At 52.8% G+C, this 26774-nt stretch overlaps 1 protein-coding gene across 3 annotated transcripts; it reads right to left on the bottom strand.

Moving 5' to 3' along the window:
* Nucleotides 1-513: 513 nt before the first annotated feature.
* Nucleotides 514-25078, bottom strand: IL17RE (interleukin 17 receptor E). 3 transcript variants are annotated; one of them, XM_078610723.1, is made up of 14 exons: nt 24002-25078; nt 23822-23846; nt 23470-23592; nt 21004-21125; nt 14609-14717; nt 13984-14097; nt 13019-13275; nt 11819-11873; nt 10814-10992; nt 9399-9488; nt 7269-7329; nt 5397-5513; nt 3853-4407; nt 514-2402 (listed from the first exon to the last, which is right to left on the bottom strand). In XM_078610723.1, exons 1-14 carry the CDS (start codon nt 24188-24190, stop codon nt 1972-1974), a joined length of 2427 nt encoding a protein of 808 aa, XP_078466849.1. In that variant the 5' UTR covers nt 24191-25078; the 3' UTR covers nt 514-1971. The 3 variants fall into 3 exon arrangements, with proteins under 3 accessions (XP_078466849.1, XP_078466850.1, XP_078466851.1); XM_078610724.1 differs by having other exon boundaries at nt 9399-9470; XM_078610725.1 differs by having other exon boundaries at nt 14050-14097; nt 24002-25077.
* Nucleotides 25079-26774: the final 1696 nt, after the last annotated feature.

Raw genomic sequence — 26774 nt, 5'->3', positions numbered from 1 at the left:
ACACGACGAAGATGAATGGCAAAACAAAAACTCACCGGGCATGACACGAACCAGGCCTTTACATGGGAACAGACAGGAGATATAACCACGATGCATTCATTGTTCCTTGGTGAAGGCTACAACTTTGCTGGGAGGCCCAACCAAGACACATTGTGAGTTGGTATAGCCCCTCTCTCCATCTGCCCCTCTTACTTTTACAAAGCCATGCCTATACTATCAGCTGTTTATATACCCTGCCCACTGATCATAGGCCCCGCTCACCCATAGATCAGCAACCGGAGCATGCAGAGAAAAAATCAGGTGACCACCAAGTATAGAGAACACGCAAGCTCTAAATATACAACAGGCATCGCCAGTGTCCATGGTTGAACCCACGCGATCCTGCAGGCCAAACGAGCGAGATAACATCTCCTCGCCACCGTGATGCCACGAGTTTGAGTTACGGTGTACCGAACCTCACAAGATGCCCAGACTTCGCACCAGAGTTCCAAGAACACAGCGGCAGGCACGTCACACGTTTCTCCATTGCTTTTATTTCAGATTATAAATATGCAAAACGATTCCACGCTTAAGATGATACGTACTTTGCGTTGGGATGATGCACAATATTTGCAAAGGAGTTTGCACGTTTAATTGCCAACAACAACCACCTATAATCACCAAAGACTTTAACAATTAACCTCTCGGTCGACTCGAGTCCCAATCCCCGGTCTGGGATTGCGCTGTCACCATTGTGGAACCTCACCCCGATCTGGAAGAACGCAGGTGAAGAGAGTGGAACGACGCGGACGTCCAGAAATACCTCGTTCCAGACCAAAACATCGCATGCCTGGCTTTGACATTCCTCAAATACCGCTGTAAACATCAACCACGTGAGAACATCAACAGGCTAATGCGCACATCTCCTTCATGAATGGAGCATTAAAGACACAAGCCACAGGAGTACGGCTGTGGCCATGCATTCTAAACTATGGAATGTATCGTAAACCACTGTAGTCTGCTCCTTCAAAGGAGGAGGAGGTGGTACAGCAAAACTACACAAACTCTCTCTGCTGAGGCCCTCTCGTCGTGGATCGCAGCAGACCTCGACATTGGCATTTAACTCCTGAACACATTGCCATCGTACACACGCATAGGTCAGAATATCGTCATATCGTTGCCTGTTGATTTTTCATATCCTCACAAAACATTTGGAAAACGGCAATGATTAAAGTTTACAATATTCAAGTTCTAATATAGTTATTACTCTTGAGCACCTTGCTTCATTCAGACTCGACGATTTCATCTAATCCCGCTCCTTCACAAACGCTCATCTGTGGTTTAGCACCAGTTGTCACCATCCGCTCACGGTCATCGTCGACTAAAATATAAAAAAGAAAACACTGAGACGAATTTAGTTTTCACCAATGTCTTCGATGCAGTTAATACTGGGCGGGTGTTGCGCATCCCCACTCACGGCGAGCGCCATTCACAACATTTCACAAACACCGCGTGAATAACTTAACCATTCACAGCCCCCTTGTCAATCCACTGCTGGATGAAAGCCTCCTCCCGTTGCCGTGCTTTGCCATTTCGGTTTGTCTCACCGTGATGCCACCGCACTGGTGAAGCTCCCTGGGCGTGCAATCCAGCAGAGGTCCCCTCCAGTTCGATGCGATCTCCAGATGTGGTGGTTTAAACGGTGGCAACGTTTCCTGAAATCACACCCTCCCCTCCACCCCTAACACTCCTCACCTCTGTCCACTCAGCAAGTCATGTGTGGTGGGGTAAAATGTGGGTACTCCTATTTCTTCCAGGACGTCTGGGCAGCATGGAAGAGTAGGCCAAACACATTTTAGAGTGACTCTCTGGAGTTCTTCTAGTAGAGGCCTTTCTGCCGGCAGTGGCATCACAAAGAAATTGTGGGGTTGCGCCTTTGCCTTTATCTAGCAAAAAAAAAAATCTTCGTCCAAATGTCCGGGCAACTGGCCGTCAGATGTCTGTCATGACACCTCCTTGTCCCGCGTTGGTCACGCTGGACGCGAGCGAGCGTGGTGGCGCAGGGCCGCCCCACACCCCCTCCCGCTCCTCGTCCACGCCCAGCAGGTCCACGCGCTGCCTCGCGTCCTCCAGCTCCGAGAGCGTCGCCTCCAGGGCCTCCAGGGCCCTCGAGGCTTCCAGGTCCTCCCGGGGGTCCCAGGTCCCTCCCCGCTGAGTCCCCAACCCCTGGGCCCTGGGCGCCCCCCGCAGGAGCCTCGCGCACAGAGCGTCCAGGTCGCGCGGGAGCGAGAAGCAGGGCTGCGACCTCAGCGCGGGGGGCACGTCCCAGGGGCCCCCCGCGCCACGTAGACACGCCACCAGGACGCGTGGCCCCCCACCACAGTGGGGGGCACCCAGCAATAGCTCCAGGGTGGCGTCCAGCACTGACATAAGGTGTGGGAGGTGAGGGGTGAATGGGGCAGAGGGGGGCAGGTTAGTGCGCACTTTGGGTCCCGTGTTTAACGTTTAGTTTGTTTGGATTTGTTACCTGGGTGGTTCCGTTTATCCGGCTACGCGGATATTTTAGACGGGGGATCCGTGGTGCTGCGTGAATAGAGTGAGCAGCGGCAGCAACATGAACATAAAAACATCGATATTGCAGAAAACGAGTGCAGAAGGGTCCTTGATGGATATTGCACAACTAGTAAATGAAGCGTTTAACGGTCGTAAACTGAAGTAAAAGTAAACTATTTTTATTTTACCAGGTAATGCCCACTGAGCTATATAGCTCGTTTTCAGAAGCGAATGATAGTTCAACAAAGTGGCTTATCACATGGAAATATATATAAGTCCAAAACACATGTATATAAATCTGGAGGGAAAAAGACCCAAAGAGAAATCCACGCGACCATCAGGAGAGCATGCAAAGTCCCAATATAGAGGCGTCAGGGCCGAGATCGAACCCATGACCTGTACATCAGGCGAGGTAGTTAACATCTCGCCACTGTGGCTCCCCATAAAGCGCACACCAGAACAATATGAGAGCAAGAGAAGCCAGACAAGTTACATGTGCAATCAAGCTCTATATATCAGTCCAACGGTGATATAAAACATAATTAGTGTTCACAGGGAATCGTCCACAGGGGTTATTTTATGGGACGGGGTTGTAAAGTGGGACAAGCTTGAATGGGACTAAGGGATTTAATGGGACTAGGGGAGTCAATAGGACTAAGGGCGCCTAAGGTGCACTATCTCTAGGAAAATGTATGGACCAAAGGGATAGATTGTGGGGGGGGGGTCCCATACACTGGGGTATGATTTTGGGTCCCATTCGCAGGGGTATAATTAGGGGTCCTGTATGCTGGGGTACAAGGTGAGGTCAAAATAAATGTAACCGGGGGGGGTGGGGGGTGGGGGGTGGGGGGGGTGGGGGGGGGTGGGGGGTGGGGGGTGGGGGGGGTGGGGGGGGTGGGGGGGTGGTTGTACGTTGGGGTATAATTGGGGCTCACGTATCCCGGGGTGATAATTTGGTATGAGGAGAGGGTTGGTTACATTTTGATTTAAAGCTTCCGTGACTACAGGGATTCATATTATTGGTTCTTTCGGTAAAGTCACGTAGAAGGGAAATAATAAAATAATATAAATATAAAACAATAACAAAGAATTCCATTAAAAAAATTATTGTTTTATATTTATATTATTTTATTATTTCCCTTCTACGTGACTTTACCGAAAGAACTAAGAATATGAGAGGGTTGGTTGATTGTAAGAACCGAAGAGCCGGGGTGAATTTGCAGCATAACTGAAGTGGGGGGCAGGAGTGGAGAGGCTTGAGTAACTTTGTGTGTGTGTAGTGCGTTGGTGGTGGTGGTGGTGGGGGGGTTCCCATCTCACCGTCCCCTCTGGGCTCAGCCCCCGCACCCCGACCTCGCGTGCCCGGCGAGCAGATCACCAGCACGGTGGCGCGCATCTCCTCCTCGCTCCTCCTTCTCCTCCTCCATGACCACCACCACGGAGAGGAAGCAGATGACGACGATGACACCGACGGAGATAAGGGGGATGAGGATGCTATGGATAATGCAAATGGGAATGCTGTCGATGGGGATGATGGTGAGGACGTTGAGGAGGAGGGGGTAGTGGAGGAGACAACGGAGGTCAAGGAGGTGGCAACCCAGCGAGCTGGGCCCAGCTGGGCGAGACGCACGCTCTCCCATGCGTCAAGCACCACGTGCAGCGCGTGCCCGCAGCGAGCGCGCAACAGCCACGCCAGCTGCAGCACGGCCTGGTGAAGGATGGCCTGGTCGTGCGAGTGGACGATGAGGAGAGGCGGCCAGGGTAGTGGTGGCGGCGACGACGGCGGAGGTGACGGTGACAGTGGTAACGACGATGGCGGCGATGGCGTCGCGGTCGAAGAGCGGAGGAGCGGCGATTCCGTCATTGGTAATCCACCTGGCAGGGGATCAGACAATCAGTTTAATACTGGTAGGAACCACCTGGTTACACCAGCCCACAGGGGATTATTGTGTCCGTCCGTCGTGCAGGGAGGGGCTGGGTGGGGAGGGGAGGGTGGGGAGGGGCTGGGTGGGTGGGTTTGGGTGGGGCTCGGTGGGGAGGGGAGGGGAGGGTGGGCAGGGGCTGGGTAGGGAGGGTGGGGATGGGCTGGGTGGGGAGGGTGGGGAGGGGCTGGGTGGGGAGGGTGGGCCTGGGTGGGGAGTGGGAGGGGTGGGGCTGGGTGGACAGGGGCTGGTCACCCCGTGGTGCCCTTATAAAACTCAACGTTCAACCTACTCACGCCAGCTTGTGCCCGCCCTCACAGTCGGGCATATTTGCGGAATACACCACGCCGCCGTTGACCCTGGCCATTGAACGAGCAACCCAACGTTCCTACCAGCTCCCTCCGCAGGAATGTGTTTATTTCGATTTCGTGTCTGTGGCATAGTTATTTGTTGCCGCGTGTGATTTCAACGTCTGATTTGCAACAAATAACTTGCCAAAAGTGACCCGAATTGTGCTGTTCTGGTTGTGCGATGGGTGCCATGTCGAGAGGTGAAGCGTCCATTTGGAAAACATTTCAGCGAGCAGTGCACACTTATGACGGCGAACGACGCCCGGGATTGGACATTATAAAACTACTCCTGAGAATTTGTGTTGTTTGATTGGTCGAGTAGTCGAACTAGTATTCGGTAGGGAAATAAATCACTCAAATCACTCAAATAATCGGATATCGCAGCTCGAGTGGTAAGTGGTGCAGGGTGTCGTGGTGGTGAGCGGTGTAGGGGGTAGTCGTGATGGTGAGCGGTGTAGGGGGTGGTGGTGATGGTGCGCGGTGCATGGTGTGGTGACGGTGAGCGGTACAGGGTGTGGTGGTCGTGGTGGTGAGTTGTGGCAAGTGGTGGTGGTGAGTTGTTGGGAGTAGTGGTGAGTATGCCACCGCTCACCTTCACGTGCGTAGGACGTCTCTCTGTGCCGCGTTCCACGTGCGAACCGCACAGCGAGCAGCACCGCCCCAACGAGCGGGAGGAGGAGGAAGAGGAGCAGGAGGAACTGGAGGGATCCTAGGAGGGGCGTGGGGGGCGATGGGAGAGAGGCAAGAGAGGAGCGGCTTAGGAGGACAAACATTACCGACTCCCCAGCAACTTGGGATACATTTCTTAAAAGCTGCTAGGCTGGCTTGCAAGTAGGGACTATTGGCATAAGGCACTACCACTAGAGCACAAGGTATGCCTGATCCACAATAATCCTATATTATTGTGCGGGTGGGGGGGGGTGGGGTGGCACGTGCCCCCCCAATGATCCGATCGAAATCCCTCATTTCGATCGGATCATTGCGGTTTATTAGTAATAAATCAGCACTGCCACTGTGAAGCATGTTATCACGTGTCAGGGACTCTATGAGATGATAGGACAATAGTCTGAGTCCATAATTGGCAATAAGTAACGGCAAACCAGTTATAAGTGACTCACAAAATTGTGTGCAGTAGCGTATACAGTCCACGACTTCCCTGAAGGCAAACACCTTCAGCGAGCACGATGCCGATCACACACAGTTCGAATTCAACCCACGCATCGAATAAAAAGCAAGGGACAAGTCCTTACTAACAACTCCATTTTTCATTGCTGGAGGGGTTGCCTCCCTCCCTACCTGAAAATCCTGGCTCCGCCATTGCCCCCACCCACTAATCCGTTCAACCACCCACTCATCTGAGCGTGGAGCCGCCCTGCAGCTGCGGGTGGCTGTCGGGACCAGACGGGGGCGATGCACGCGCGCGTGGCCGCGGAGCGGGGCGGCTGCGCCAGAGGTCACAAATAAGTTTTGATTCCTTACCCGTACCCGGCCGCACCAGGATCGCAAACGGGTACCCGTACCCGGCCATACCAGTACCCTACCCGTACCCGGCCGGGTACGGGTAGGGTACGGGTATCGGGTACCTGATTGCGACCTCTGGGTTGAAGCCATGTTGCAGGCGCGGGTGGGTTCATTCTAGGAACTTGAATTGTGAGAAGAGACAAGACGTTGGGAAATGAGTGACAAACGGTTACTCACCAGTGACTCACGGTCTACCCGTACCCGTACCCGGCCGCACCAGGGTCGCAAACGGGTACCCGTACCCGTACCCGGCCGGGTACGGGTAGCCGGGTATTGGGTAGGGTACGGGTATCAGGTACCCGGTTACGACCTCTGGGCTGCGCGCATGCGGGGCTCGAGTTGGTTTGGGTTAGGTCGAAAGCAGCGGTGGGGAACCTTTTTGCTGCCAAGGGACATTTGGATATGTATAAGATCATTCGCGGGCCATACAAAATTATCACCTTAAAAATTAGCCCGTTATATATGTGGTCAAACATTTAATTAACTCACCCCTAATGCGATGGCTGGAACTGCTTTTCTTTGGCGAGGCGTGTGATGATGTTAGCTGGTATTGATGCTGTTGCTACTCGCAACTGCTTTTCCAGGTTTGCTCTTAGATTTATTGAATTTCGAGTCCCGCCTGCGGTTGCCTTGGCAGGGCCACACCAAATGATTTCTCGGGGCCTTATACGGCCCGCAAGCCGGACGTTCCCCACCCCTAGTCTAAAGACTCGCATCTGGCGGGCAAGTTGGCTTTGAGCCAGGGCTACAGCTCGTGCTAGTCTCTGGATGACAAGGTTTTTGGCTCGGGGTAGAACCAGTGCTAAGTTTGCTCTTCCCACCACACCACTTGCCCCTTCCCGGCCATATTTGTGATGCAGGTTCTGTCCTCTGTTCCGTGAATGTGTTCATTGCGAGTCTGTGGCACGGCACGCGGTGAGGTTGCCGCTGCGCACTCCGGCACCTGCAGGCGTGGAGATGCAGTCCGTGTGGCTCAGCACCCGGTACTCGCTGGAGCTCCACACCTAAGCCACACACACACGAGCGGTCACTGATGGGCCGTGATGGGACGTGATGGTCTGTGATGGCTCGTGAAAACCCACGATGGATAGAGACGGTTCGTACTCGTTCAGGGGTCGGCAACCTTTCAAAGAAAAAGAGGTCTTTTTTTTCTAACAAAATAGTTCGAGAGCCCCATTTCACGCAGAAAGAGCCACTTGTACACAACACACAGCAGCAGGGGTACAGCAGATGACGCCACACATCCTGACTTAAATAAACAAAATAGGTGATCGAATCAACTGCGTCTATTTAGGTGTTTTTTCCCCCTTTGTTAGTCTTTAGCAATGCGGCTTGTCTGTTGTACATTTTGTTGTCACCAAGACGCTTGCATATGTAGTGCTAATACTCACGCGATCCGGGGGTAGAAATAACCACGTGATCCCAGGTTATTGTTAAGATGACGTCACCAAGGAAAAGAAAGAGAAGGCGGGGCGTGAGAGAGAAGGCGGGGCGTGATAGAGAGAACGCCCAGGAGGAGAACAGTGACGTCACCAGATGAGGCGGGGCTATCGGGGCGCTTCCTGGTGGGATCTTGAGTGGAGTGGTTGCACGCGGTCTGACCTCGCGAAACTCAATACACATCTATGGGAGCGGGGCCCGATTTACGACGGGGTCTCCAGGCATGCATTTCAACGTCATAAAAGCGGGGGGAGACCGCCTGTGCCACGTTTTCGAGCGTAAAGAACTGAATTATCTCAATTCAGTTTTCAAAAAATGGCTGCCCGCAAGGTGGCAGCCACAGAGCTGCAAGGGGTCGGTCAAAGAGCCACTGCATGCGGCTCCGGAGCCGCAGGTTGCCAGCCCCTGTACTAGTTCATGATGGTGTGTGATGGGTCACAATGGTTTGAGATTGGCCCTAATAGCCAATTGATGGCTATGCATATTGATGGTGATCTGTGATTATTGATGATGGCCCTTGCTTGCTCATGATAGCCTACGAGATTCCACAATGGCTCATGTTTCTGCACGCACAAAGATCCCCCATATAGCCTGAACAGACTGTTGAGCAGGGGCGGTTTCTTCATTAGGGCGATTGGGCGACGCACCACCAATGTCATTCAACCACAGAGTCACGCTAGCCGTCACTGTGCCTCTGGATATAGTCCAATCAGCGTCATGCTACGTTCTGTGGAGTACCGCCTCTTTTTGGGCGATTTCCCTCCAGCTGAGAATCGCCCAGAGTGGTCCCATAGACTTACATTCAAAGATGTTTTTTTTCGAACGGGGGCGCTGCAATGCATTCTCTATGGCTTCCGGGAGGGCTCGCCCTAACGTGCTTACGTCATCATACGTGCTTACGTCATCATACGTAAGCACGTTTCATCCAACAATATAATTTGTCGCCACCTAGTGGAATCTTTAATAAAAGAAACTTGAGTGGTTTGTTTTAATAGTGAGTATAGAAACTAACAAGATGTATTGTAAGAGTCACTTTATTTTTCATTAATATTAAAGAAGTGAAGTTGCCTTTATATGCTTAAGATGTTAATTTATCCATTGCATGGGTGGACCTTATCCTTATCAATCATCCAGACATTTGCCCCCCCTGAGAGATTTTGCAGGAGCCGCCACTGCTGTTGAGGCAAGTGCTGTTAGCTAGCATCTCGGTGTTGATTTCGCAGTCTGCACCAGGAACTAATTTAAGGCCGAGTCGCCTTAGGGGAGGCCCATGACCAGTTCAAATAATCGGCAACGTTACTGGTTGTGAGTGGGAATCGAACTCGAGTCGCCAGGTTAGCAGAGAAGTGCACTTAACCACTACACTACCACCGCCCACTTCTCTATGCACAAAGACAAAGATCCCCCATATAGCCTTAACAGACTGTTAGGGCAAGTGCTGTTAGCGAGCACCTATGAAGGCCGACACGGCACACGAGGGAGTAGATGGCCAACACCACGTTCAGCCGCCTCGGTCTCTTCAGTGGTGATGTTGGGGCTAATTCGACCTTCATAGGGCACCGCGCTAACCACTACACTACCGCTCCCCACTTATCCACGCACACGCAAATTAATGTGCGTGCAGGTGTGTTACCTGCACGCACACGGCCCCGCGGTGCAGAGCGTCGATCATGGGCTGCGTCAGCTCAAAGGTCACGGGGAAACTCTGGCAGACAGGGTGACACTGGGTCATACAGGGTAATTGAGTGTGTGAGTAAGCGGGTGAGTGAGTTCGTGAATGAGCAAGTAAGTAAATGAGTGAGTGAGGAAGTGGGTAGGTAGGTCAATGAGTGAGTGAATGAATGATCAATTAATTTAGTGAGTGTAAGTGAATGTAAAAGATGAGCGAGCATATGAGCCAGTGTATAACTGAGTGAGTGTAAGAGTGAGCGGATGTATCAGTGAGCGAGTGTGTGAGTGAGTGTATGAGTGTGTTTATCAGTGAGCGAGTGTGTGAGTGAGTGTATGAGTGGGTGTGTGAGTAAGTGTGTGAGTGAGTGTGTGTATGAGTAAGTGAGTGTGTGAGTGAGTGAGTGTAAGAGTGAGCGAGTGTATCAGTGAGCGAGTGTGTGAGTGAGTGTGTGTATGAGTTACGGGGAGTGATAGTGTAGCGGTTAGCGCGCTGCGCTATGAACCCGGCGACCCGAGTTCGATTCCCGCTCACGGCCAACACCAGTGACGATTATCTGAACCCGTCCCGGGCCTCCCCTAGGTCGACTCAGCCTCAAATGAGTACTTGGTGTGGTGTGTAAACATAGCCACTAGGGAAACAAAGGCGGTCGGGCGTGGTGCTGGCCACCCACCCCCTCGTGTACCGTTCTGGCCTTCATAGGTGCTCGCTAACAGCACTTGCCCCTACAGTCTATTAAGGCTATACGGGGGATCTTTATCTTTGTATGAGTGAGTGAGTGAGTGTAAGAGTGAACGAGTGTGTGAGTGAGTGAGCCAGTGTACGAGTGAGTCGGTGTACAAGTGAGCGAGGCTATGAGTGAGTGAGTGTGTAAACGAGTGAGTGTGTAAACGAGTGAGTGTACGCGTGAATGTATAAGTGAGTGAGTGCACGAGTGGCGGGTGTATGAGTGAGCGGCTGTACAATTGAGCCGCTGTACGAGCGAGCCGGAGTATGAGTGAGTGAGTGTATGAGTGAGTGAGTGTACGAATGAGCGGGTGTACGAACCAGCCTGTGTATGAGTGAGTCACTGAACAAGTGAGCCGCTATAAGAGTGAGCCGCTGTACGAGTGAGTCGGTGTACAAGTGAGCGAGGCTATGAGTGAGTGAGTGTAGAAGTGAGTGTGTAAACGAGTGAGTGTGTAAACGAGTGAGTGTACGCGTGAATGTATAAGTGAGTGAGTGCATGAGCGAGCCGGAGTATGAGTGAGTGAGTGTATGAATAAGTGAGTGAGTGTACGAGTGAGCCTGTGTACGAGTGAGCCACTGAACGAGTGAGCCACTGAACAAGTGAGCCGCTGTAAGAGTGAGCCGCTGTACGAGTGAGTCGGTGCGTGCACCTCGACGCTGAGCTCCAGTGTGTCGGCGAGCGCCGTGCGCGCGTTGCCCTCCTCCTGCGTGCCCCGCGCGTAGAGCGACGCGAGCACGAGCAGCGCGCAGCCGCCCGGCTCCACGGCCACGCGCGCGTGCAGCGCGCCCCCCTCTGGCCCCGACAGCCACACTCGCAGCTGCAGGGCGGCTGTGGGAGGGTCAGCAGGGAGACGACACTCGCTCAGACAAGTGGCCCGGTGAACGGATTAGTGAGTAGGTTAACGGATGAGTGGGTGAGTGAACGGATTAGTGGGTGAGTAAATGGATTAGTGGGTGGTTGAACGGATTAGTTCATGGGTGAATTGATTAGTGGGTGAATGGATTCGTTTATGCGTGAACGGAGTAGTGGGTGAGTGAATAGATTAGTGGGTGGGTGAATGGATTAGTTCATGGGTGAATGGATCAGTGGGTGGGTGAATGGATCAGTGGGTGGGTGAATGAAATAGTGGGTAAATGAATGGATTCGTGGATGGTTGAATGCATTAGTGGTTGGGTCAATGGACTAGTTGATGGTTGAATGGATGATTGGGTGGATGGATGAGTGGGTGGCTGGGTGAATGGATGGGCGGGTGGGTGAAAGAGTGTAGTGAATGGATGGATTAGTGATTGAGTGGATGATCGATTTAATGTTCCACAGTTGAGAGGGTGTCTGGGAGGACAAAGTTGTTAGTGGGTAAGTGAGGTGGGTTCGTGAGTGAACGGGAGTGTGAGTGCATGGGTGGGGGTGTGACAAGGTGGATGGGTCAGGGGGTGATCGATTGTATGGTCAGTAGGTTATTGAGTGGGTGAGTGGCTGAGTTACTAAGTGTTCAGGTAAGTGAATGCATGGGTGAGTGAGTAGTTGAGTGTATGGATAGGTAGCTGAAGTAGGTGGATAGGAGGGTTGGGGTGTGGGTTAGTGAGTGAATAGATGGGTGGGTAGCTGCGCACGTTGGTGGGTGAGTGGGTGAGGTGCGCTGTGGTGCGGCGCTCACTGTCCATGAAGGGGCACACCTGCACTCGCTCCTGGGCGTGTGCCAGTAAGAACACCTGGGGGGTGGAGGAGTGAGGTGGGGGGGAGGAGGCAGCGAGAAACATGAGATCCGAGGAATTAACAATTACAGACCAGCAGAGGAACCGCGGTGCTAATCAAACTAAAACTAAACTTTTTTATTTTAACAGGAAAGGCCCACTGAGCTATTTAACTCTTTTTCCGAAGCGAGCTGGCCACAAATGATAGCTCAACAAAGTGGCTTATCACGTGAAAATTTACATAAGCCAAATAATATGAATGCGTGTTGATTCTGAACGTGGAAGAGAAAAACTGTAGGACCCAGAGAAAAATCCACGCCACCACGGGGAGAACATGCAAACTCCAAATATACAGGCGTTAGCGTCGAGATTGAACCCATGATCTGTATACCAGGCGAGGTGGTTAACATCTCGCCACCGTGGTGAGCCCCAGCAGACAAGCACATAGCGGTGAACACGCGTACCTGTGAACTCACGGAAAACATGCCTGTGTGCATGCACACACACCTATGCGTGCACACACACCTGTGCACTCACACTCATACACACCAGTCTATGCATACACGCCTGCCCTTGAGTTTGTGCACACAAATACAAAGATTCATCCTATAGCCTGAACAGAAAGTTGTGGCAAGTGCACGTAGCAGGCATTTATGAAGGTCGGCCAATATGGTACTCGAGGGGGTGGGTGGCCAGCAACACATGCCTGGCCACCGCCGTCTCTCCAGTGCTAATGTTTACACATGCATCAGGTATTCATCCCCTGTTAAGTCTTAACAGAATGTTGGGGTAAGTGCTGATAGCAAGTATCACATATGAAGGTCCACACACACACACAAAGATCCCCAGTATAGCCTTAATAGACTGTTGGGGCATGTACTGTTAGCGAGCACCTACAAAGGCCGGGACAACAGACGAGGGGGTGGGTGGCCAGCACCACGCTGGCCGCCTTTATCTCCCCAGTGGTGATGTTTACATATCTCACCAGGTACTTATTTGAGGCTGAGTCGACCTAGGGGAGGCCCAGAACCGGTTCAGATAATCGTCACCAATGTTGGCCGTGTGCGGGAATCGAACTCGGGTCGCCGGGTTCGTAGCCGACCACGCTAACCACTACACCTCCGCTCACCCCACTGTCGATTATCCTTCCCACACACACGAACCTGCACACACACGCAGGGCAGCCTGGGCACTTGTGTGAGCACGGCACCCCCCTCCTCCCCCTCCTCCCCCTCCTCCACGCTGAGCTGCTCCAGCTCCCAGGAGCAGGCGCCCCCCGTGGCACTCCGCTGGCAGGCGCGCACCACCCAGCGCCCTCGCCGTGGCGCCGCCACTCCCATCGGGCGAGGCCCACGTGCGAAGCTCACGTTCAGCCCCTGGTCCCCCACGGGGAGGACTCCCACCTGCAGCTCCGTATCACCTGGGGGGGGAGCACGGGGAGCACGGGAGTGGGGAATGGATCGGCGATTTAGGAGCTGGTGTATCTACAGCAGAGGGTCGACAACCAACACAACAAGGAGAGCCGCTTTTGCTTGAAATTTGGTAAAAATTATATATATATTTCAAGAGCCACAATCCACGTGAATACAAGACAGTCCCTAAAACTAACGTCACGAAACAGTCCTTAATGAGCCACGTGTGGCTCCGGAGCTGCAGGTTTGCCGATCCCTGCCCATAGTAAACTGGACTTCCATGGTGAACTGGACTTCCATAGTCAGGGGTTGGCAACCAAAATAACAAAACCCATTTTTTTTTTAATTTCAAGAGCAGCACTGCAGGCCTTAAAGAGCCACCGCATGCGGCTCCAGAGCCGACCCCTGGTCTCGAGAAACGAGTGGGGTGGGGAGGTCTTCTGGCAGGGGCGAGAGAGATGGGGGGGGGGGCAGCGGACGTCTCTGTGAGTCGTGAGGTCCACGTACCAGCTGGCGGTTAGGAGTCGTTATTCCGAAAGGGGATGAGGTCACGCCAAAGCTGATAGCTCGGCTATGGAGCCAACCACCTTGAGCCACGTCCACCGCTCACGCGCGGGGGTGACCCAACGCTCGCGAGACGCCCACGGTGGTACCGGATCGTACCATGACGAAGTATATCGCGGCAGCCCTAGCTCGGAGAGTGGGTGTGCCAGTACCCGTTGTGAGTCTGTGCCATTGTGGATCAGCGGGCACGGGGGGCAGGCGGGCGGGAGGGAGCTCACCGTGGCAGCTCCACGTGGCGCCCCTGGCTACCTCCTCTTCGTGGCAACCTGCGGCAAGGGGCGGGGCAGCGGCGTGCGGTTAGCTTGTGTACAACCACATCATCATCGTCATCATCAGCCACAATCTATCCACTGCTGGGTAAAGTCTTTCCCATTCTGTCGCCATCTCTCGTGGTCGACCCAGCACCTGCGCACGACATGAGCTGATTTCATCGCTCCATCGCCTTTCGAATGACTTCCATTCCTTTTCTGCAACTCCATAATTAGTGTTGGCCATCGACTATCGTCCCTTCTAGCTGTGCCGTGTCCTGCTCAATCCCACTCACTTGTCTTAACAGTGTGACTGATGTCATCCCCCGTGCGTTCTACAATCAACGCATTCGCAAGGCAATCCCAGGCAAGTGTCCGTATCCCCGCGCTTCTTAAATTTTTTTCCCCCCAATTTTGTTCGTGCATTTCTGCGCCACGTGTCAAGAGCGGGTAGCACGTGATGTGCACCCGCACAGCCAGTGGTCACCGCGGCGAGGCTGTGCACAGCGTAGCAGCGTGCGGGCCGTACCGGGAGCAGTGTAGAACACAGACGCCGCTTCGCTGCCCCCCGGGAGGCTGTACACGTTCACGAGCACCGCCTCGCCGGGCGACACGCATGCGCACGCCTGCACTCGCCACTGCGGCACAACAACAACAACAACAGCCGCCGCCGGTCAACAATAAGCAGCGGTGACATCGCCACGTGAAGTATTGAAGTCCCGCTGGCTGGAGTTCATGGGACAGACCCATGTGGCATGGGTTGACTGAGATGACCGGCAAATGCACCAACTATGCTCCTCACAGTGCTAACTCGGCGTCTTAGCCGTCCGGCGCTCCACTTATTGTTGTGAGCGTCGTTCGTCTGCCCTTTGAGGGAAGCCCTTCGGCCAGTAGTGGCACGAGCCACTACGGCGACGGTGCTCGTGTGCGACGACGAGGATTATTTCCCATTAAACTCGTGTACACGAACATGCCAATCTCTCCCTTAAACGCCGCTGCTGTGCGTGCGTGCGGCGACGGGACGCCTTTCCATCTGTGACCCCGCCGACTTACCCTTGGGTGACACCCACCTCAAACCTCGATATAACCTCTTGTTGCAGCAGCTCTTTCCTGTTCAGCAGTTCTACTGCTGTATCTTTTCACCTGATGATGATTGCTTGTGTTGCGAGTGAAACGTCGTGATTTATTATTTACTTTTCTACCTACGTGAATTAACCGAAAGAACCAAAGAGTATGGGATTCCTGCAGTCACGAAAACTTCAAATCAAGAGAGTACCATTCTTGTTTAGCTGTCGCCTTGTATTTGCTCACAGGAACACACCGAGGGAGTGGGGTGATGCAATTAGCGAGACGCCGTGGCGTAATGGGGCTCCAGCGACCGAGTGCCGTGCACAGTGTTTTTTGTCAACCCACTGCTGGACGAGGGGCTCCACCAACACACCTTCTGCCATACTTCACCACGCCGGTCAGTGTGAATTGAAGGTAGGAGGAGTGCGGGATGGCCACGAACTTTCCTGCACTGCCCTCTACTGCGAACAATATCTACGACACGTGTTTTATGCATGGTGACGGTCGCCCATGCAAGGTGTATCCAGCCTTAAAATTTTGCTCAGCTTCCGAGATCGGACGAAATTGCGCGTGCTCCAGTTGATTTGGCCACAGGCACCAGTGCTCTAGTAAATGTTTAAATTCTGGAGTTGAATTCACAAAGCCTCCTCTAATGCAGGGGTACCTCTGTGCTTTGTGTCCGAGAGCAACCAGTGACAAACACGTGAACCCAGGAGAAGCAAGATCCACCCAGGGGCAGCGATACATTCATATCGGTTAATATTCCAGAAAACAAATGTCGTGTTTCATGTTGACATTGGCACGAGAAGACCAGGCGATGGCAACAATACACAAATCGCATTCCAAGTGAACAGGGCCGTGCGGCAGACACGTTGCAGAAGCTGTTAATACTACAGTAGTGTTTCCCAACTTGTGGGTCATGGGCCAATATTGATCTGCGGCTCCATGCGAAGTGGTCTGTGAGACTGTTGCAGATTCTACGATTTTCTTTCCACAAAGATCGAGATGGGACCATGGCCAAAAGCCATTGATGCCACCTCCACGACACCTCCTTGCCGAGGCGTTTTACGCTCAGGCCAGGTTCTGCAGCTGCTGCGCAGTCGACACGCGGTGACTTCCGTGATCTGCCCTGACAATATCTCACCATTTGGTCTTAGACCCACACAGTGACCCTTAGGCTCACAGAGACCCATCGGCTCACACAGAGACCCACAAGCTGACACAGAGACTGCCAGGCTCATACAGAGACCTATCGGCTCACACAGAGACTCACAGACTCACACAAAGCCCCACAGGCTCACAGAGACCCACGGACTCACACAGACACCCATACATTTACACACAGACCCAGAGATCTGCCACATAAGACTCCTGGAGACCACTCCAATGCCCCTCTCGACAATCGGTCCTCCCCCATCCTGCATACGCGTGGTCCTATCCAGCGCGACCATTCTTGCCTGATCAAATCAGCAGCACTTTCCGCACCAAGTTTTCTTACCGACTGTCTCACAAAATGTCAACTATTTCCCTGCCCATTGCACAACTGTCTAGACTGCATTAATGACCTCATCAACACAGCTGCTGGGCACCGTCTGGATACGATGACTGCCGGCATCGGTTACTGATGCCATGATTGGAGAATGATCGTCTACGAGAGTCTGACGATGATCCGCGTGGGGCCCCAGACGGGGTCGGGCACTATTCCGTTTAGGCCACAGCGCCCGCGCGTGCCCAGTGACACGGTCGCGCAGGCAAGCGCCGCCATCTCTTTGCTGTGGGGATAAGGACGGGAGGGGTGACCTGCGCAATGCCGACATGCCACCGCTCGGTCGCCGAGTGTGTGAACGCGTGCGCGCATTTATTTTCTAGATCCGACGCTGCCTGTGAATGGTGAGAAAATCCATCGAAACAAGGAGAACGTGGTGTGGAGGCTGAAACTGAACAGGAAGAAAGATTTTTCGATTTAAAGCTTTCGTGACTGCAGGGATTCATATTCTTGGAAATCATCATCAGGTGGGTTTCACACCTGATGATGGTGGGTTTCACACCTAATGACGATTGCTTGTGTTGCAATCGAAACGTCGTGAGAATTTTATTGTTTTATTTGTATTATTTTATTACTTCCCTTCTACGTGACTTTACCGAAAGAACCAAGAACATGAATAAAGATGTGCGGAGCTGTGATCGCTTCTCTGCTGCCCGACGGAGCGACCAGATGTTCAACCCTTCTTGAAAGTTGGTGGTCCAAACAATATCACGGCCCAAACAATCCACATTCAGCGCTCTTTGAAGATGGTGGTCTATGTATGTATCTATGTTGAACTTCTTTCGCAACGTACATACACAACAGTGCTCATCGGAGGTACACGCAATGTATAGGGTCACGTGCTATGCATGTGGGGCAAGTGGTTGGGAGCAGTGTCTTCCTGACGTGTGCGAGTAGCACAGCTCTGCGTGGTGATTTTTCTCTTGAGTTGGTGGTCTAGGCAAGGCTGACAGTGTCGCACACGCAATGTGGTGGCCACGTGCCACTCAAGCAGGGCGAGTGGATTGGGAGCAGCATAACTCTGCGTGTCGCTTTCTACGTGGACGCTTTTTGTAAAGAGAGGAAGTCGTCGGGAATGTTGTGTAAAGTAGAGGGGTGAATCATTTGCCTATCAGATGATCACCCCAGTTGTTGGACTGCTTTGCACAACCGCGACAACAGGAGACACGATAAGAGGCAATATTTGTAGTATTTTCGTGAGCCGGTTTCACACACGCAGGCGGCGTTCGTGACGCTGAGACAACACAAGCTGTGGCTCACGCGAGAGTTGGGCTGCTGTCGTGATGCTCGATACAATCTCCAGAGAAAACAATTGTCAACATTTTGCTTGCTTTTCAACATTCCTCCCTCCTCCTCTGCTTTTTGATGAAACATCAAATCAATTGGGACATGTGCTCGTGATGTGTAACAACTTGATTTAATTGGCTCTTAACTAAAAATAAACCATTTTTATTTTACCAGGTAAGGCCCTCTGAGCTATTACAGTTCTTTTTCAGAAGCGACCTGGCCCAAATGATAGCTCAACGAATTGGCTTATAATGTGGACATTTATAACGGCAGCCAAATGCTCTAAACGCGTGTCTTTAAACGGCTCTGTCGGGTAGCGAAGGGTACAGCTGAACATTGGCATTATACCTATACAATGATATAACCCAAAATAAACTAGTTACAAAGAACGCTGTGACGTTTAAAGGCTTAAACAATATTATTTTGTGACAGTGCGTTGGCAATGGCACACAAACAAGCGTAACTAAAACTCAAAACATTCGTCAATAACACCGTGGCCCTATAATTAATTAATTCACAAACATAATTGCTCACGTCTCGGGCAATGGCCCTTCTTCAGAGACACTGATGGAGAAACTTGTTATCAACGCAGTCTCCAGGAGTTGGGTCCACATTGATCTGAAGAAATATAGGACGAGATTGCCCAAGGAATTTCTGGGGATGATTTGAGATTTAAGGGCATAAACTCAAGGGAGCCAAGAGATAGAGCGAGTCTGAGAGCGCATCCACTGAGGAGATAGAGCGATGATTTTGGTTCATGTGCAAAGCGCTAGGTAGATTATTATTACATTGCAGCATCGTGAGGGGTAGTGGCGGCTTGGGGAGGACTTAAACCTGCAGTGGATTGTCTACGGCTGCTGCTGTTGATGAAACTCAAGGGAGAGATGTAGCATTGATGTTGAATGTGGGCATTGAAAGTGTCAAGATCTCCATGCTCTCGTGACGCCAGTCACAAGGCCATTCCACTGACGCCACTTTCCTACACGAGATCAGCGAACACCTTTCTCCGCTCCTCTCACTCCCAGGTCTCCGCTGCTCGTGACACCAGACGCCACTCACTCCATCCTCTCCAAGCACGCCTTCGTGGCTACGTTGGCATCCCTTAAATCTCTCCCAGTGGCACTCTCGCCTCTCACACCGCTCTTTCGATGTCTCTGTGCGAAGGCCGTGTAACTGCTCACGAGACCCTGTGCCGTGGAGACCCCAGAGGCTGCATCTAGGGGCCTGCTGCGCTTCCCAGGAGATCTCCTCCCGCTCGGCAAAAACATCTCCAGTTTAAACATTGACCGTGACTCTCTGTGCTGATGACACCGGGCTCTGCATCGCCACTGACGCCATACCAACACCTGCCATTCACCACCAAGTAACGGTGACGTCACCACAGTGCCTGTGCCAGGCCAGGTGCACTTTGAGACCATGTAAAGTGTCGAAGGCTCACTGACAGGAGGTAACAGGACAGACCCGGGTGCCATGGGTTGACGGACTGGCAGATGCACCAGCTGTGTCCCCTACTGTGCCAACGTGCTGCATTTTAGCCACCCGGTACTCCGCTCGTTGTTGCTGGAGGGCGACTGCCTCTAACTGAACAGGAGCGTCACTCCTCAATAGCATCCTCCATGAACCCAGCCTCACCATCCACTCTCACATCGTCGTGGATTGGTTCAAACTTCCACCAGGTAGCTGTTACCAAAACAGACATCCTGCTCATCAGGGAAAAAGTCCACTCTCAATAACTCCAGTTTGAGTATCCAATCCTCAACTCAGATCTGCCACTGGTAAGGAGTGTGAGAGACATTCGAACTGCCATTGGTGCTGAGCTTCCGTATCCCGTCCCCTCAGCTGCAGCTCCTCCACACAGCTACACTCAGCCTCCCCGTGTCCCCTCAGCTACAGCTACACCACACAGCTACACTCAGCCTCCCCGTGTCCCCTCAGCTACAGCTCCTCCACACAGCTACACTCAGCCTCCCCGTGTCCCCTCAGCTACAGCTCCTCCACACAGCTACACTCAGCCTCCCCGTGTCCCCTCAGCTACAGCTCCTCCACACAGCTACACTCAGCCTCCCCGTGTCCCCTCAGCTACAGCTCCTCCACACAGCTACACTCAGCCTCCCCGTGTCCCCTCAGCTACAGCTCCTCCACACAGCTACACTCAGCCTCCCCGTGTCCCCTCAGCTACAGCTCCTCCACACAGCTACACTCAGCCTCCCCGTGTCCCCTCAGCTACAGCTCCTCCACACAGCTACACTCAGCCTCCCCGTGTCCCCTCAGCTACAGCTACTCCACACAGCTACACTCAGCCTCCCCGTGTCCCCTCAGCTACAGCTCCTCCACACAGCTACACTCAGCCTCCCCGTGTCCCCTCAGCTACAGCTACACCACACAGCTACACTCAGCCTCCCCGTGTCCCCTCAGCTACAGCTCCTCCACACAGCTACACTCAGCCTCCCCGTGTCCCCTCAGCTACAGCTCCTCCACACAGCTACACTCAGCCTCCCGTGTCCCCTCAGCTACAGCTCCTCCACACAGCTACACTCAGCCTCCCCGTGACCCCTCAGCTACAGCTCCTCCACACAGCTACACTCAGCCTCCCCGTGTCCCCTCAGCTACAGCTACTCCACACAGCTACACTCAGCCTCCCCGTGTCTCCTCAGCTACAGCTCCTCCACACAGCTACACTCAGCCTCCCCGTGTCCCCTCAGCTACAGCTACTCCACACAGCTACACTCAGCCTCCCCGTGTCCCCTCAGCTACAGCTACTCCACACAGCTACACTCAGCCTCCCCGTGTCCCCTCAGCTACAGCTCCTCCACACAGCTACACTCAGCCTCCCCGTGTCCCCTCAGCTACAGCTACTCCACACAGCTACACTCAGCCTCCCCGTGTCCCCTCAGCTACAGCTCCTCCACACATCTACACTCAGCCTCCCCGTGTCCTCTCAGCTACAGCTCCTCCACACAGCTACACTCAGCCTCCCCGTGCTCTGGCTTCTTGGCTCCATCTCCTCCGCACAGCCTCCTCACCTTGTGGCCCCGGGGGTGGCGCGGGGTGGGCACGGGCTGGCGCAGCAGCAGCAGGGTGCACTCCCTGTGCAGGTCGGTGAACACCAGCTCCACGCGCCAGCCCTGCAGCACGAGAGCGCTCGCTTCAACGACACCAACAACAACAACATCATCATCACGGTCCATCATAATCATTATGGTCATATCGTCAACATCGTCACGACAATATTCATCGACAGCATTTGTAGGGTTATTGTCATCAGTCAGCATAATACAGTCATGTCAGTAACTATGATTTTAACCATTATCATTACCGTCATTTTCACCATCACTGTCATAATTAATGTCATCATAATACAGTATTCATGATGATAATTAGTATTGGTCATCTCACTCATCATCCTTGCCATGATTATACTGGTCATGATCATCATCAGCCTCCATCATAATCATTATTATCAATCTATCATCATCATCTTCATCATTATATTTGTCAACATCATTGTCATTGTCAGCGTCATTATCACCACCACCACAAAGAATCCAGTTCTACCACTTCAGCCAGACTATCTTTATCTCATCTCCGTCAGCTGTTGTGATCAGAAGAACAACATTCTCTTGTCCGTGGGATATCTGCCAAGACATGGACAGGACCTAGGGTCTCAAGTTATTTCAACTCTTTGGTTTTTTCGGTAAAGTCACGTAGGTAAAACATAAAAAATAAATTAAATCACGACGTTTCAGGCACAACACAAGCATCCTTATTCAGGTGGAGACAACTTAGCGAAAGCACACCGCTTAAGTGAATTAATTTATTTAATTTTTTGACCTAAGTGACTTTACCGAACAACAACAAAGAGTATGAATCCTTGCAGTCACGAAAACTTCAGATCTAGAATTTATTTCAACTGTCATCCATTTACCTAGGAGAAACCGAGTCCCAAGACTCATTGTCAGCAGGGTGCTGCTACATCGGGATGTTTTGGACAATTCCGTGGGCGAGAAAGTGGCTTCACTTGGGAGTCACCGAGGTACTCATAATTAGAATGCTGCAGAGTTGATCATCGATTATCCGGCTGCTTCCGACATGATCCGGCAGTCCCGGGCCGATCCGGCAAAACCGTTCCAAAGGCCGTAACGAGTCCGGCTGTCGGCACCGCGTGCGTGACAAAGCGAGTAGCTCTAGGCTTGATTTCAGTGTTAAATATTGTATACGCTACATTATACACTACATACAACTTAAACAATGAAAACACTGCACCACATACATCACCCCGTGATGCAGAGTGGTAGTACAGTAAGTACAGTAACCGTTCACAGGACATGTATTTTTGTCTATTTGTACGTTTGTTTATGCGAATTTGACGTAGTAAACCAATGAAAAACACAAAAATACAACATCGATGATCTGTATATATGTATACTGCAGGAGGAATCCGATGAGCTATAAAGCTCTTGTTCACAGATGTCCAGTAGGGGCGGGTCAGAACGTGACAACAAGCAGAACAAAAACACGACACGAGTGTAAAGTGTAGGAAAGTAAACAAATCGTTACAAAACTGATACAAATAAAACCAAACTACATGTTTAATCTTACCAAGGAAAGGTAAACAACCCCTTACAAATTTTTATACAAATAAAACCACACTATTTTTTTATCTTACCAGGTAAAGCCCACCAATGATCCATTCGCCACTCTTTCATCAACGACCTGGCCACCATCAATCACAATCTCAACTAAGTGGCTTTAACCGTCGTGCGGAACGCCACAGCGGCAAAGCCATCTGAGCAATCCCCTGGGGAGAAAAGCCCACCTCGTAATGTTTGAGGGAGCTGGTAACGCTCAAAGTGGTCCACACGAGACCCTCTCACTTACTCTTTGGTTCTTTCGGTAAAGTCACGTAGGTATAAAATAAATCACGACATTTCGGGCGCAACACAAGCGACTGCTTGCAGTCTGCTTCAGCAGCAGATCATGCTTTCCCACCTGACGACGGACGCTTGTGTTGCGCCCGAAACGTCGTGATTTATTTTATTTGACACCTACGTGACTTTACCGAAAGAACCAAAGAGTATGAATTCCTGCAGTCACGAAAGCTTAAAAAAATCAAGACCCACTCACTTGCTTTGGTTGCCCTGACATCTCACAGCCCACGGGTGTGATTTCTCGACAGACTCGTCAAATCTGCCCGTGATCCACCAGCCCCTGGGCCGGTGACGACGCCTCACCACACGGAGGTGGCAACCCTGCCGTGGCATCTCGTCTCTTTTACGTCTTCCCGGGGACATTACGAGTCATGTTTTTTTTGTTTTCAACTGCGTTAGTAGAAGTAGTCGTCATCATAACGGGAGTTTACGCCACTCAAGCCCACGAGTTCACGAGCAACTATCCCTTCATCGGGCATCGTGATGGAGTACCCAGTGCAGTTCTATATTCTTCCGGTGACATGTCCCAGTATGTTGAGCCTCAGGAGGTGTCAACCCTACCGTCGGGGCTCACGGCCCAGCTGATGTTGAGGAGGAGGCGGCCCTCGTGGAACGAGGAGGAGACGAGGAGGTCCCGGGGGGAGACGGGAGCTCGCCACGCAGGTAAAGGTGAGTCGCAGGCTCCTGGAGGACACGCCACACACCACACACCACAGCGTGCAGTCATCCACACCACGTAAACGCGCCGCTTCAAGGCCACATCACACGCGCGCCACTCTTACCTCACCACACCAAACTAAACCATCCCACGCGCCTCACCGTACAACTCCACACCGCACCTCATCACCGCGTTCGCTCCACACGCATCGAACGCCCGCACGCACACACACACGGGGGTCGCACCTGGCCTCACCTGGTCGCGCAGTGCAGTTGAGCTCCTGAGCACAAATACAAGACACACAGAGAGAGAGACACGCACACGGACACACGTCCCCATTAGAACTCGACGCACGGCCGTGCAGGGCCCCATTGAAGGGGAACACAACGATTGGCGGGCGGGGGGGAGGATGCGGATGATTTGGAGGTTTCTCACCGAATCCCAGCACCAGGGGGGTCGCGGACAGAGAGATCCTCCTGACAGCGCGGTGGAGGCGATGGCTCCCAGTGGCGCAACGGAGACGCACAGACAACACATCCTCTGGCGGAGCAGCAACAGCAGCAGCAGCAGCGGCGGCAGCAGCAGCGGGTGGTTACTGCTCCACACGGCCACTCTGGGGCCCATCAGCTCGTGTCCTTCATGCCCCGGCGCCCTGCAGAGGAGGCTCCCGCCTCCGTGTCTTGAAGCAGGGGGGGGAGGGGGGGGATGGAGCAGGAGGTCCGCTAGGAGATTGACGGAGGCACGGTGATGTGCAGGGGAGGGGGGGGTGCGGGGGGGAACTGGACGGTCAGGGATGAACAGGGAGCTGCAGGGGATGAGCAGAGTGGTTAAACGATGCACAGAGGCAGCACGCAGAGAGAGAGGGAGACGGGCAGTCGCAGCGGTGAGCGGTGAGCTGCGGGGAGGCGCAGGTGAGAAGACCCCGGCACCAGCGGTGCTCCGCGGGGACACGCAGCAGAGTGCAGGAGGCGCCAGTGGAGATACAGGGAACACGAGAGCGCCTCTCTCCCCTCGCCGTTCCTCTCGTCAAGCAGAGTGGCCCCTCCGGTTATTCCTGTTCGCTTCGCGATCTGCTCTCTTGCTCGGCCCGCATCGAGTCAGCCAGCGAGACCCCGGCTGCTGTGAAGCACACGCGACTCCTGAGCGGCGTGGGTGGTGGTGGGGGGGGTTGGAGGCCGTCTGTTGTTGTGGTCGGGCGGTGAACCTGCGCTGTCGGTGGTGGTGATGGTGGGAGGAGCAGGAGGCGAGGTTGAGATTGGGAGCAGAGAGGTGAAACACCGCGTGTTGAGGGATGGAGGGGGGGAAGATGCGGGGTGATGGGGTTGGTGGTGGCGGCTATCTCATTGTGTCGAGCCGGTGCGAGCCTGAGTCGTTCACATTCCTCTTCACGCGCCGCGTGCCACCGAGGAATGCGCGCGGCTGCGTGGAAGGTGTGCGGGGTGCGATCGCTGTTGTTGTGATGATGATGGGGGGAGGCTGCGCAGTTGTTAGCGCGCCGAGTTTGATTCCCGCTCACGGTCAACTTCGGTGGCGAATATATGTACCGGTTCTTGGCCCCCCCACCCACCCCTAAGTCGACTCAGCCAGATGTGTAAACATCACTGGGGATACCAAGGCGACCGTGCGTGGTGTTTGCCACATCGCTCACTCGCGTTTTCCGGCTTTAATAGGTGCTCGCTAACAGCACTTGCCCCAACAGTCAGTTTAAACCAGGCTACTACACAAAGGATCGTCTTAGTCGCGCCCGTTCGGAGACACTCGAGAAACCTCCATAGAACCACGGCAATTTGAACCACCGTGGGTGGAGTGGTGGCGCTATTAAGGTTAGCGCACTGCAGCCCTTAAATTCCGCGATGAGCGAGTGGGGGGGGGGGGCGAGGTTGGAGGACTGCACAGTCAACGTTAAACAAACTTTGAACAAATCATCCTAAGCGGCCTTTGTCTCTCTCTCCATCCTCCCCCCTCCCTTCATCAACCCGCACGGACCACCGTGGTGAAGTATGGCCAAACAATCCCGATCACCTGAACTACACGTGCTTAATCAAAGTTTGCCCTGAGAGCAGAGCAGTGGTTCTCAAAGTGTGGGTCCCGGTTCCAGCGGTGGTCTGTGACGGTCCTCCAGGTGCTCCGTGGGGCTGTGATGCAAATGCAGGCTGATCCCGACAGTAATGCCAATGTTTTTACCTTATGTTTCGTACACGAATTCATATTTTACTCGTGGTATTTAATTGAACAATCAAGTTCGGTAAAATACTCTGATTAAACTATCATAACCCCAAGATCTAAATGCCCCCTCCCCGCCTAAAATACCTTTGTAGCTGCGTTTTAAAAACAACATGTCTAATGTTACAAGCGGTAATATGAATCATTATGTTTGTATTACTGGCTTGTCACCAGAGGTGGGTGTGGGGGGGTCTGCTGAAATGTTTGCATCGACCGAGTGGCACGCGGGTCCAAAAGAGTTTCAGAAACGCTGCACCAGAAAATGGGTGTCACCTCATTTGATGATCCCAGCTTAAACACACACCTGCCATTCGGTAAGCGCTTTAAAAGCTGCTTCGATCCCTTGCCCATTACATGTCACGAGTGCCGGTGCAGTGGTTCACAGCACATTCGAGTTTACAAACAAAATTCTGCTGAAAAAGCTTTCAGCAGTTTCCCTGCTGTGATTGTCTCACCTAACGATAGTCGCTTGTGTTGCGATCGAAACGTCGTGATCTATTAATTTCTACCCACGTGACTTTACCGAAAGAACCAAAGAGTATGGATTCCTGCAGCCACGAAAGCTTCAAATCCAAATCAATTATAATTTAAAGCCCTTTGGCGTGCACGTCAACCCACGAAGGGTTCGCATCTGTAAGACCTGAGAGAGAACCCCCAATGAACTGAGATAAGCCCCGAATAACCCAAGAGGGAAACCCAATAAACTGAGAAAAAAACCCCTAAGAAAATGAGGCACAGAAAAGTTTAAGTGTCACGCTGGGAAGGATGAGACCACTTTTGGATAAAAGAGGGGTGAGGGGGGGGTAGAAATGAGTTTTCGTGGCAGAAATAGGTGGTTAACGTCGCTACTTGGTGACCCCCCCCGCCCGCCATGGTAAATATAATAATAATCTTGGAGGGTGGTGATTAGTTTACTGCTGTTCTTCTCGTAGAAAGTCTGTGAGTAAAGACAATTCGTGGAGCGGAGCCTTGCACGAGACCCGCA

Source organism: Lampetra planeri, chromosome 34, assembly GCF_965212315.1.
Source record: "Lampetra planeri chromosome 34, kcLamPlan1.2.h2, whole genome shotgun sequence".
NCBI classification, from domain to species: domain Eukaryota; kingdom Metazoa; phylum Chordata; class Hyperoartia; order Petromyzontiformes; family Petromyzontidae; genus Lampetra; species Lampetra planeri.
The sequence above is the reverse complement of the archived record's forward strand: the minus strand, read 5'-3'. Positions and strand labels throughout refer to the sequence as shown.

What these genes read in the sequence shown, in the direction of transcription:
- IL17RE (XM_078610723.1), bottom strand. Translation starts at nt 24,190, where the DNA reads ATGGGCCCCAGAGTGGCCGTGTGGAGCAGTAACCACCCGCTGCTGCTG. An exon ending in GCCACCCCCGGGGCCACAAG is followed by an intron (nt 14,718 to 21,003) that starts GTGAGGAGGCTG and finishes GTTGTGCCGCAG; the next exon opens with TGGCGAGTGCAGGCGTGCGC. An exon ending in CTGCATCTCCACGCCTGCAG is followed by an intron (nt 5,514 to 7,268) that starts GTGCCGGAGTGC and finishes CGCCCCTCCTAG; the next exon opens with GATCCCTCCAGTTCCTCCTG.